The 12,118-nt window shown below is 37.5% G+C and overlaps 1 protein-coding gene and 1 long non-coding RNA gene across 4 annotated transcripts; both read left to right on the top strand.

Moving 5' to 3' along the window:
• The first annotated feature begins 1,891 nt into the window (after positions 1-1,891).
• On the top strand, positions 1,892-4,265 carry LOC136281289 (uncharacterized). Its single transcript, XR_010717653.1, has 3 exons — positions 1,892-2,020; positions 2,865-2,932; positions 3,381-4,265. It is a non-coding gene; the product is annotated as an uncharacterized lncRNA (long non-coding RNA).
• Positions 4,266-6,053: 1,788 nt separating this feature from the next.
• Positions 6,054-10,722, top strand: LOC131777884 (N-acetyltransferase 8). Of its 3 annotated transcripts, none has more exons than XM_059094245.2 (3): positions 6,054-6,934; positions 7,743-8,292; positions 8,427-10,722. In XM_059094245.2, exon 3 carries the CDS (start codon positions 8,455-8,457, stop codon positions 9,157-9,159), a length of 705 nt encoding a protein of 234 aa, XP_058950228.1. In that variant the 5' UTR covers positions 6,054-6,934; positions 7,743-8,292; positions 8,427-8,454; the 3' UTR covers positions 9,160-10,722. The 3 variants fall into 3 exon arrangements, with proteins under 3 accessions (XP_058950228.1, XP_058950225.1, XP_058950226.1); XM_059094242.2 differs by lacking the exon at positions 7,743-8,292 and adding an exon at positions 7,643-7,683 and having other exon boundaries at positions 6,056-6,941; XM_059094243.2 differs by lacking the exon at positions 6,054-6,934 and having other exon boundaries at positions 7,694-7,871.
• Positions 10,723-12,118: the final 1,396 nt, after the last annotated feature.

Raw genomic sequence — 12,118 nt, 5'->3', positions numbered from 1 at the left:
CAGTATAGGGCGGATTGAGGAAAAAGTCGGTGACAAATGCGCTCTTCCAGAACGGGTGAAAGGTGGAACTTAACCCAATGAAAGTGCACCAACACAAGAGGAAGATCTTTGCGTGTATTTCAGATATTTTCATTTACTTTGATTATACGTAGCCTATTGGAAACGAAAGCCATTGTTTTTTAATGCGAACGTTTTGATTTCCGCATGTTGGTATTTATTGAGCTCTCCCTGTCGAGGCCTCTTTACAGTTTTTTCGTTTGCTCGCTTTCATCCGAATGATTCACTAGAGACTTCGGATTGAAAAAGATACGATGACGTCAAGTTAGTTGGGTTTACATTGTCCGTTTACATTGTTCGCCCCAGAAACTCATATAAGAACAGAGTAAACAACTTTAATAGCCTAATCGAGCTTAAAAAATTTAAAACTGCAAACAGATCGGTAAAAACGGACAAGATATTAAGTTAATGAATCGGAAAGCTCTATCGTAACCGGGGGATCTTAGTTTTCAAGGAAAAGGGTATTAATCACTTTAATCTAAAGGGAAGCTAGGCCATGAAGAAATGTTGTTTCTGTAAAAGCTGTTATATGGCATTTTGAATTTTCTTCAGAGTCACGAGGCTAGATGAAAGGGTTTGCACAAGCTCAGTATGTAACTTGCAACAGAAGGGCAAACAATTGATTTACTTGTGATTATCATTATAGCTAATTATCTTGCAGGATACTGAGGTCTTTATGATTCGCTAATATTTTAAGCCCCTGGTGACAAAATAAAGCATGTCAGGCCAGTTTCCTTTCCCGCTGATTTCTTGATTTCTAAAATTAAATTAGCCATCAGGCAGAGACCAACGTTGGAAATGCTTGGACGTTGGCCAAGGAACTGGATCTAGTAGAGCGCGAAATCGAGGTTCACAGCTAAAATTTCTAGGGGGGATATTCTGAAACGTCGAAGTTTTCCCGTTCCACAAACTGTAAGACGTTCGTGGCAGGGACTCAAAAAGATAAAAAGTGCTAAGCCAAACAAAGCAAGAAGCAAGTCAAATCAAGAAAAAATGTTTGCTTCTTAATTTAATTTATTTTAAGTAGAAAGTTAATTTGATTAAAAAACAAAAAAATGAAAAATGGATCGCATAAACTTTAGTCTATACGTTTTAGAGTTGCACTTACACCACAGGCAGCCAAAACACAAGACAAGAGTAGGTAGAGGCAATCTTCCCTCAACGAAACTATCTGCGCAAGGAAGCATGTGAAAGTACACGTTACTACAGGCAAAACAACTGTTTAGTGCGTGACATGTGACTCCCGCCTGCACTATATGTTTTCATTTTTAGGACAGCTTGAAATGATAAAAATGGTAAGAGCAATGGTGAGCTGAAATAAAAAAATTAAAAAAAAAACAATGAAAATCTTTTGCATATCGTGAACTTTGAGCAAATCTGAATCTTCGTCATCGTTACAAAATTTTTTTCCCTCGATTGTAACTACGCCGGGTTAGCTAATGGTCTACCTCTTCTTGCTTCTTGAGAAAATATGGGTTCATTTCAAATCAGTTTAGCCCAAAGGGCAACCAAAGAATGTCCTCGCTAAGCTTCATTTGCCCAACCTCCTGGTCGGGTCCGAGTTAATAAAAAATCTTGAGTTAAGAAGCTTGATGCATAGCATAAACCTCTTGAAGAGAGATCGATGGATCACCTATTATAATCTCCATCTCGAAATGGAATTACTGATCTACTGATTGGAAATGGATATCACATAAAACATTGACTTAGGGATTTTCACCTCCCCCATAGAGCAACCTCTCCCAGGTTTCCGAGATTAAGGAAAAACAGTCCTGATTTATCAAGTTTCATAGAAGAAAGGGAACTGGTGAAATCTATTGGCTAAACATTGTACGAGGGTTTCTCCTGGACGTAGTTCGCTGGTTGTCACCTTTCTTTGTCCGTTGGTTTGTTTGGTTGTTTTTCGACTTTTGGAGCAAACAGTTGAACAAACTGAGGAAAAAAGGGAAAAAGCCACCCAAAGGTTAGTAATACGTAAGCATCGATTTCTTGGACATATTTAGGATGCGACTGTCACATTGATTAAGAACTGCATACATCTCAGCCTTTTTGACCCTGCTTCGGATAAAAGTTCTCCACATATGTTGACGAGGCCAGAGGGCAAATTCACACACACATGATAACAAGTTCTCTTGATAATTAAAAACAAAAGTGATAAAGATGAAAATAACTATTACGCTCGTTTAAGGTAGAGGTATACAAGATTATACGCATTATTCATCATTATATGCATATATACACATTACACGCATCGTTTACATACATATATATTTGTCAGCTCAGTTTTTGTCAAGTGAATATGAAAGAAAGAGGATTATATTTGAGACTGAAAAAATCTTATCATCATCATTATTCATTGCCAAATGCAAGAATGTAAATCTTTAGTCCCGGTCCAAATAAAAATCGACCAGCGAGTTTATCATGAGCAATACATAATATATCGAGCTCTCCAATGAATTTTATCCTTTTACCCGGGATCTATCAGTTGAGTAAGATTTCACAAAGTAGAGTGTTCAGATAGTCATTGGACGGACTATAATGAAGATAATGAAGATAATGGAAAAGTCGAGAATAAAGGCCAGTGTCGTATTTGATCGTAGACCTTACGCTGAAAAGAAATTTGATCACAAACAAAGTGTGGTTGTGATTACTTGAATTTTACTTGAAAGGTCATTCCTAGTTCTATTTAAGTAGTTACGCTTTAAGTGACCGTTAAATACGGATGGGAGACAATACAAACAGGCCGTTTGATACAGGGTGACCACTTAATACGGTGTCACTTAATTTAAATTCCTTTATATTCGTAGTTAACGACAAAACAGCCGCAGAGACTATGCTTGAGGAGAAAATTGAATTTATGGTATGATATGACATGGTAAGGCGAAATATATATTCAATTCTGGTCATTAGAGTTACTGATAAATCTTTTATTTATCCATTCTTCACGCACATTATTAGTGTATGTTCGCCGTTGGTTAATCAGATGTAATGCAATTCTTAACCAATCAGAAGTCGCATATCCCTCTCATCACCTAAGCTATAATATTAGTATTTCATGGCTCATTTTCCCTGAAAACTTGACTTATTAGCACTCTAGGTGAGCATACTGCTCTTCGACAGCTGATATCCTTTTTCATTATCCACTGAACATTCCAACGCGTTCCTTTACTTAGGCAACTTAAAACATAGGACGTTGTATAAGATCGCAGTGCCCTGCATGAGCTCTTCCGTCGTAACAATTCTAAATAATTCGATATAATCGAAAACGTGGGAACAATTCATTCATAGCAAAAGGTTAGAGATGGTTTTTTTTTTATTCACAGATGGAAATTTCTCAGAATATGAGCTAAAATTTGGGGGTGTTACGTAAGTAAATGAAAATTGATGGTTAACTTCTGAGGACAGAAGTAATAGATTGTTCAAGATAATAAAAGCTTGCTGAATGTACAGATATCATCATTTCTTTTAATCAATTCTGTCTTGTTAAGTAGAGACAACCTCAATTTCACAGCTGATGGACATGGCGGAGCCTAGGTTTCTCTTGTATTGTCATGGCAGTTCGCTTTTGGGAGCTGAGTAGTTATCGAAAATGTTGACATCGCCGTTGGTGGTGTGCGTATGCTCAGCACCAATTGCAATATACAGTTACAACCATGAATGGTTTTAAAATACTGCTTCTCCCGCACAAGTTCTGTTGGGATAAAGTTGTCATATTGCTGCCAGATTCAACCTTTCTCGAGCCAAAAGATTTGATCACGGACTTAGGAACAATGAACCAGATACCTTCCTTATGCAGGAGGTCATTCCCCACTGAGTCCAGAATTTTAACGGCTCAAGAACTGCTCATGGAGTACAGCTTAGTCGTTATTTTACTTGGATGTTTTATCATGGTTTCATCGTCATCAAAAATGGTTCGCCAACTTGAAGAAACCGGAGGTGGATTCCTTTGGTTATAAACAGTGCTTTTGATTGCTTCAGTTTTGGTCGATTGTATGATTGGAACTTGTAAATAATTTGACTCACCTGAGATCAGCGTCTAGAAGTCGTACAATTCAGTGAGGGAACATTTTTATATGCTGTAAAGAGGACATTTTGAAGGAATTCCACTGCGTGAGTGTCAGGTCCTGTAAATGCGAGTGGAAAGCGAAAGAAATATAGAGCACATTGACTGGGGTAATTTGAATTTAGATTGCCTTTGTGGAATTTAGCTGCTGTTTCGTATATTCTTTTTACTTGTTACATATAGAAGTTCTTTCTCTTTAGTGAATTAAATCCAGTGTTTAATTCTGTGTTCAAGACACGTCGTTATATAATTAAAAATAAATAACGGCCGAATGCTTGTCCAATTCCAACTAGCGGGTGCGTAGTAGCGGTATTGACTTCATACTCGCATATGCATATCTTTATGCAACCACGAGTTCTTGGCGAATTTATGTTGAGGAAGAGCGTTGCCTTTCCCATCAGGAATGTCATTTTGGCGTTCAACCAAACTTTAAATACATTAGTCTATCTGTCAGTTGAAGAGCTCTCTAATCCAATCAATTTACATTCACTTTAAATGCAGCTGTCAACTAGTAGTGTGCGTTAAATTATGGTGTTCATGGCAAAACGAGAGTGATACGTACAGGTGCTTCTATTTACCGAAACCGCTTGCTAGTTTTCCATAATTTCAACTAGTTTGGTCTTTCCGATAGAACCCATATAGTGAAAAAAAGGTGAAACAATAAGACATCAACCTAATTATTTGGGGTCCCGTAACATATTCTTGAAATCAGCAGGTTTTATGCGGCCGATCATCACTTTAATGTTTCATTCTCTTTAGAGTCGATGGTAAGATTCTCCTAGTTGACGCAATGGATACGAAATTTGATGAAAATCGGACAATCAGGTAAATCTGTCTGAGACCGGTCGCTTGGCCTTTACCCATTCTTTTGTCACAATTCACTTCAGTAAAGTTCACAGGTGATTAATGGCCAAAGTAGTTGTTGACAATCCGTCATTCATGCAACTTTTCATAATACGTTTTGCTGCCAAAAAAGAGAAAATCAAATCTCCACAGAAGCCAAATTTACGTGGTGCCCCACTGCGTGGTGCTTGTTACAAGCGACATGAATGCAGTGCATGGGATATCTACTGTTACTTGCGTGCCCACTTCGACTCTTGAAAATTGATCCAACACCGCGACAACTGAAGCGGTTCGCAAACTGAAGTTAAAAGTGCACAAACATGTAAGTCATCGATTTCTAAGTCTCTTTAATGACGAAATTTTGGCTCTTATGCACAAACGTCATATTCCGTCGAGAAAATCCACAGTATACTAATTACAACTTATTTCTTGAAATCGTTATTTGATTGTTTCCATTTAAATAACAAATTCTGATATACAGATGTCTTTTCACAAACAAAAACACAAAAGAAAAAAAAACGTGGAAGTATCACTTTTCAGGAATATTCCAGTGGAAATAGATATATACAAATTTACGTGCGGGTCTACGTCACCGCACGTGTAACAGCAAGGACTATAAACTTCCATTTATGAACATATAAAGACGAGATATGCTCATAAAAATGTATTTTAAGGTTTCAGGGGTTCCTGTGGTTAACGTCTTGATTTCGGTGGGTTTTGTGAGATTGGAATTGAGTATGATTATTGTGGAAGTGAGACACGATTACCGGTGATTCACCAAGATCGATGATTGCGACCCTTTCTTACGAAAATACGAATTTCTCAACACCTTCCGTCAAATTGATTCGATGTATTATTTGCTGTACAAATTTATGAAACAACAACTTAAAGGATGGGGAAGTGTGTTTATGATCTATATAGTTACTTTACCAATGAGTAAAAACAAGGATCTGTTGTTCCGCAGTCTTAAATAATTAAACCTCTGAGCCATTTATCTTAATGGAAATTTCATCGATGCGGTGCTGTTGCCGTAACCAATTCTAGGCCAGGGCCCGGTTGTATAAAGGTTGGATAACGCTATCCAATTAATAAATCACTATCCAGTGGATAACTGATTGCAACATGTCCTGCGTTATCCACCGTAAAGAGATTTACCCAGTGGATAGCGTTATCCAACCTTCGAACAATCGAGGGCAGGACTTTTTAACTTGTTTGTGTCTTCATATTTTGCTTATGCTAAAATGGAGTATTTTTTTCTTTCATTCAAATTAGTTTGGTTTACCTGAAATAGGGATCGTTTTTCGATCTTGAAAACTTAATTATATGGATCTGCTGTTATCACTTTACCATAATTATTATCTTTAATTACTGTTTTCATTTTATTGGAGTAAAATTCATCAGCCTGGGAAGTTGGCAGTTTTTTTGCACCTGATAAATCTGAAGGTGATGGAAAACAAGTTTCGAAGTTGCAAACCATTCTTCACGTGAGTTCTCAACTCAATAATCCCACAAAACCGCAGGGTACAAAGTACATACACCAAAATGCCGTCAGTGTCCCTTACAACTGATGAACAATGTACAGTTTCATGTTAAGCATCTCGGCGGTTGACACGCATATGAGTTAGTATAATTAAACGTGAATTCTGGGATCATTTTGGGGAAACGACGAAACATCAGGCTGTGAAGGCGCAAGGCAACGAGCGGTTCTGATTCGCACGAATCTGAAGGACTTCGTTCTCTTCGTGAGGTTGCCACTAACTGTTTACCTATTCTTCAAGTACTTTGGCAATGAGTTGCACGTGGAACCGACCAGACCTACCGGTGGTGGCCCACGAACCCTACCCTTTTGTTTTCGTGTGTGTTAATCAATTTCCCTTCTAATTTGGTATGTCGTGTTAGACAGACAGGGGGAACAGCTTAGTGTCAGCGCCCCAATGTCGCGACAATCACAGTTTTCAGCGGTCACGGAAGGTATGAGGTGAGTCTTTCACATGTCGTCTGATGCTTTTTGTCTTCTAATTTAGTTTTATTGTTTTGCCAAAAAACGGTGGAAGATTTCATCCCAATAGAAACTCTCTTTAACCAAAATTTCTCAAAGCAAATCATCAAAAAGCAAACATATAAAAAACGAAAAGAAACCAACAACAAACAAAAATGCAAAAAACAAGTAAGCAGACTGAAGAAAAAACGTACAAAAGATAAAAAGTTTTCTCGAGGAGTGATTATGTCCGATGTCACACATAGAAAAGCTCTCCAAGAATTACAGAAAAAGTTAAGGGTGGAGATCTGGGAAAAAGGCTTGAAACTTGCAATAGACTCTAATTCATTTCTATTCCTTTTGGTGAAAAAAAAAAAAAAATGAGACTGAAACTTATGGACCTTAGTTGTCATTTCGACGTATTAAAAAAAGAAAGTTAGACGGTTGCAGCCTTGGTAGGATTTTTTCTTTTCTTTTCTTTCTTTTTATTTTTTTGTGGCCTTCTTGGGTACTTGATTGAAGAATGAAAGGTATGAGGTTATTTTTAGTCAGTCAAAGGTAAATTGTTGTCGCCTGTATTCAGTTACAATGCCAGCACGTACAAGTTTAAAACGAGAAAAAACAAATTGAATCATTTGATACCCGAAACTAATTTATACTAATTGCAGTGCTGCCCTACTAACTGGTTTTTCTCTTAATAGGAGACGAAAGGGAGACTTTTTTAGTCAAACCGGTATAGAAAGTGAGTTATTTTGCACTAAATCATTTTGGTCACTAAACTTTTTCTGTTTTCCTATTTAGACTACGCTGTTGACTGTAGCTCCGTTTTTTGATACATGTATGTACAGGAAAGGTTTTACCCTCGTATATACCTATCTCGAACTTTTGGGGCTAAGATGCATAGCTCTGACTGTCTGCAGGAGTACCAAGGTGAAACGTTTTTAGAGTCCCTCCCATCAGAGGAAGTTAGAAGTATTTCACAATAGTGTCATTGGATCTTTAAAGTGATATACGTAGTTACATTAATGAATATGGGCAGATATTTTTCACTAAGGAAATGACACACAATCTATAGTCTTTACCACAGTAACTGTGTATGAGCTGAAAATTAAGGAAATCAGGACGAAAGAACCTTTCGTAATAGATGTGTATGATAAAGATGCATATTTTTGAGTGAAAGTATTTCACAATATCCTAAGCAAACGATATATAGCGAATTTCAATGGAGCTCCTTCTTGACCAACTATAAAGTTTTTGTAATAGGAACTTTTATGGGAACTTTCTTATGACTCCATGAGTACGACTCCTTCACTTTCTTTACGAGGCTTTTCATTTTACTTTGCAATTGAATGTAAGGGAAAGATGACATTTCATAATTGCATTAAAAGCGAACGAAATACGTTAAAGCAAGCGTTTAAGTTCGACAAGTAAATGCGACAAGTTATTTTAGTTGTAATTGACTTAATTTCCTTGATTCTTCATTAGACTTCCTAACCTTATTCATACTGGTAAGATGAATGCAAAGCAACAAAATTTCGATGTGATTGGAGGTGGTAACGAAGTCTTAGTAAGGGAATTCAAAAACCAAGACCTTCACGACTGCCAAGAGATTTTCACCCAAGGAATGGAGCAGTTGATCAGCCTAATAGTGCGTAATGTTTTCCCAAAATATCTTTGGATTTTATCGGCTTGGGGCATACTTGTTTTCGTTCTCGTCATCAAATTCCAATGGACTGCAAACATCTTCTTTCTTCTTGTAATTACTTGTGTCTTTTTTGCTGCCTGGTTGTATCTTATTCTGTATATTGAATGCTGGAAGTTCATCGATTCCTGTTTAGCAACGGACTTAAAGGATATTGGAAAATCCTACATGTCCAGTGAAAAATGTCGCATGTGGGTGGCTGAGTGGAATGGTAAAGTTGTGGGAATGGTTGGACTTATTCACAAGGAAAGTCACAAACCAGAAGTGGCAGAACTTCAGAGGATGTCTGTGTCACCAGCCTGTAGAAGAATGGGAATTGCTAAGAAACTGCTCGACGAACTGATCAAATTCGCAAAGGATCAGCAACTCCAGAAGCTTGTGCTTACCACCACCAGTGCACAAACACCAGCCATTCGACTGTACAAGAAATACGGCTTCCAACTCAGAACCTCTATTCCTTATCCTAAAACGCTTCTTGGCGATTTGCAATACTATCACTTTGAACTCGTGTTATGACATTAGCTGCTTTTCCCTTTTCTCTCTACAAAAGATTCAAATCCTCCTCATAATCAGTAATTTGGTGAATTATCTTCCTTAAACTTTAAAGAAAAAGATTTTTAAGGTAGCGGGTAAACCAGACCTTTGTGAGGGACATTTAAACCTTCCCCTCATGATGAGAAACGTTGCATCACGTAGACAAGAGCTATGCCCGTTGGACATCATGACTGTTTAATTCAATATGAAGGCCAAAAGATATATTCTCAGCTATTGCGACTGCTCTTGCAGATGGAATTATTTTGGGAAGAAAAATGTTCATGGAGTTTCTCTTGTCTACTAAAATTTGCTTAACTCTAATTACCTTGACTTTCTAATATATCACATTCTAACTTCACCATTGCAATTATCACGTTTCAACAAGTTTTAAACGATTATAGAGTTGGATTACAGTCGGTTTGGTTTCCTCCCCACCATTTGTTCGAGATGAAGCTTTTGGTGTTCTCCTCTCGCTCAAATATGACATGGATGGCTTGATAGAAGTTGTCGTATACGCAGATAAGTTGGCATTAGTAAGTAAATGTTACAGGTCTTCTTGGCAAGTAGTCATGAGACAGGAAAGACGCTAAGTCACCGATTGCCACAAATTGACCACAAATTTGACCAAATTCATGAATTCGCCATTGTCATTCGTTTCAATAATCCCCTCAGAAGAAAAAAATGGTAAAACATTAAACACAGACCAAAAATCAAAAAAATGAAACAGAAAAAAAGCAGGGTACAAAGAGGAAAAAAGATAAGCAAACGAAAAACAAATCCCTTACACATTACTTTTGACCTCTTTCACATTTTATAACATGACTACAAGATATCGTTGAAACGTGTATTCGTTTACGAAAGTCTTGACTACCGTAAAATTGGCTCCTTTAAGATTTAGACTGCTAATGTGGAAACACAGTTGGGTAATTGCTTTGTTATTGCTTCGAAATAGAAACTTCACCATACCTATGATAGGTGCATAATCTTGACTACCTTGCTGGGATATCAGATTTTATCCTTGTTGATACACGATGCAAATTTTGCTGTGCCATGTTAGTGTAAATTTGCGTTGTAAGTACTAAAAAGATTTATCGACATGTATTTATGTGTCCACTTTTTAATTGTAAAGCGGAAATAATCATACTAGGTTTTAGTTAGTCAACGTGAGAAATATTAATTTCACGGGCCTAAAGAAGACTAACAGCATGCAGTCGAAATGTCGCGATCCACATCCGAAGTGACAACATCGTGAGACAAACGATCACATTTCCCTTTTGAAATAATGACACTATTTCTATGGCGTGGGATATCTCTGGTACTATTAGTTGGATAATTATAGCACAGAGTGTGTTATTATAAGACAAGGTATCATTTATCCTCTCTTGCATTGGATGTTAAATTTAGAAAAAGCTTTCTGAGGGGAGGGTTTGCAAGTACTAAATTAATTTGTCTTTTTTTGAGAAATTTATTCAACAACAACAGAAAAAACATTTTAACACTTTCTTAAGGTTTGTAAATTGATTGTTTGCGCAGTAAAGATCATTAAATGTACACGTTTTTATTTCATTGTGTTCGGCTTTGAGTGAAGAGAGCAGAAGGACGAGATGGTCGGAAATTTTCAAAAAATCGATTAAGACCCGAGCCCCCTCCAACAGGTTGAAATCCAACCCGCGCCGTGATACAGGACACCATATGGAGTTCAGGAAGTGTAATATTATTTTTCTTTTCTTCATTGTTCTCTTTAACTTTTCATAACTACTTGTTTGTTCAGCCCGACCACCTTAAGAATTGCGTTTAGGTGGTGACTGGAAGATTACCGATTTGATGAACAATTTGGGAGACAGTCAACTTAGCGAAATGAAAGCAAATCAAATTCAGTGACATCTGCTACAGCGCCTTCATTAGCTGATAAATATAGTTGATCACAAGTTTCCAGAAGCTCTGTGGCTACGAGCGTGCAACCAAAATGAATCTTAAACAGTCACGACCCATTGCTGTCAGAAGGATGCCATCGAAAAACTTATCTCTATTGCTTTTTAAGAATTCTGCATCAAATCTCGTATAAAACAGGCATTGGAGTACTTCGCTTTCGCCTGAAAGGGGTGTATTATTTTGCCAACTAGGATAAAGAGAACCATAAATTATTCTGTTCTCTTTAATTTCGCGTCCATTTGTGGTATTCCAACTGCACGAATACATCAAAGGGTTCAGTCTTTGATCGTTTTATCGTGGATATCACTTCTCTTCAGACAAATAGAAAACCAAGAACCCCTACTTCATACAACGCTGTCAGTGGTAGAGTACAGTCTGATATCAATTGTGGGTACCTTAATCAATGATCAGGGCTTTGCTCTTGCTGCCTGCAATATTGTCATCATTATAGCTAAGTTATCTTTTTATATGTCAATCACTTCTTATCAGTTTGTTGATCTATTTTTTTTTCTCTTATCTCTTCTCTTGGCATTTGCCAAGTCTGTAAACGTTTCCTTGGTAATGATGACGTCAAGCAATCGGTACACGTCTAGAAAACAAGCTTCAGCCTCACGTGATCCAGAATAATCTCAGGGATACGTTTCCATTCCTCGTCTGGAGATAAGTTATGAGTACCCTTTTATACATTTAAAGAGTGAATCTAGATTCTTTTTATCCTAGCGTGCACAACAAAAATTCGCGTGGTGCATCGAGAAACAACCATTTTAAAGAAGTCACGAGACGCCAGGCTTTAAACAACAGCATTCGACCTTACCGTGACCTCTTCAGTGGCAATTAGTGAGGCAATCTCTATTTCGACAGCTTCAGACGGGATCACCGGAAACGAGATCTTTAACATAAGCGACGTTACTGGGGCTTAAGTGGATCTTCCTATGAGGTCCTTAGTAACAGCCATGTATTTTAAGTACAGACGTATAGCTTAGAGAGCCAAACGATTACCAGCTAAACT

The sequence above is a fragment of the Pocillopora verrucosa genome, chromosome 5 (assembly GCF_036669915.1).
Source record: "Pocillopora verrucosa isolate sample1 chromosome 5, ASM3666991v2, whole genome shotgun sequence".
Lineage (NCBI taxonomy): Eukaryota > Metazoa > Cnidaria > Anthozoa > Scleractinia > Pocilloporidae > Pocillopora > Pocillopora verrucosa.
Note: the sequence above shows the minus strand (reverse complement) of the source record. Positions and strands in the feature narration are given on the sequence as shown.

Coding starts and splice junctions, on each gene's coding strand:
- LOC131777884 (XM_059094245.2), top strand. CDS start 8,455: ATGAATGCAAAGCAACAAAATTTCGATGTGATTGGAGGTGGTAACGAA.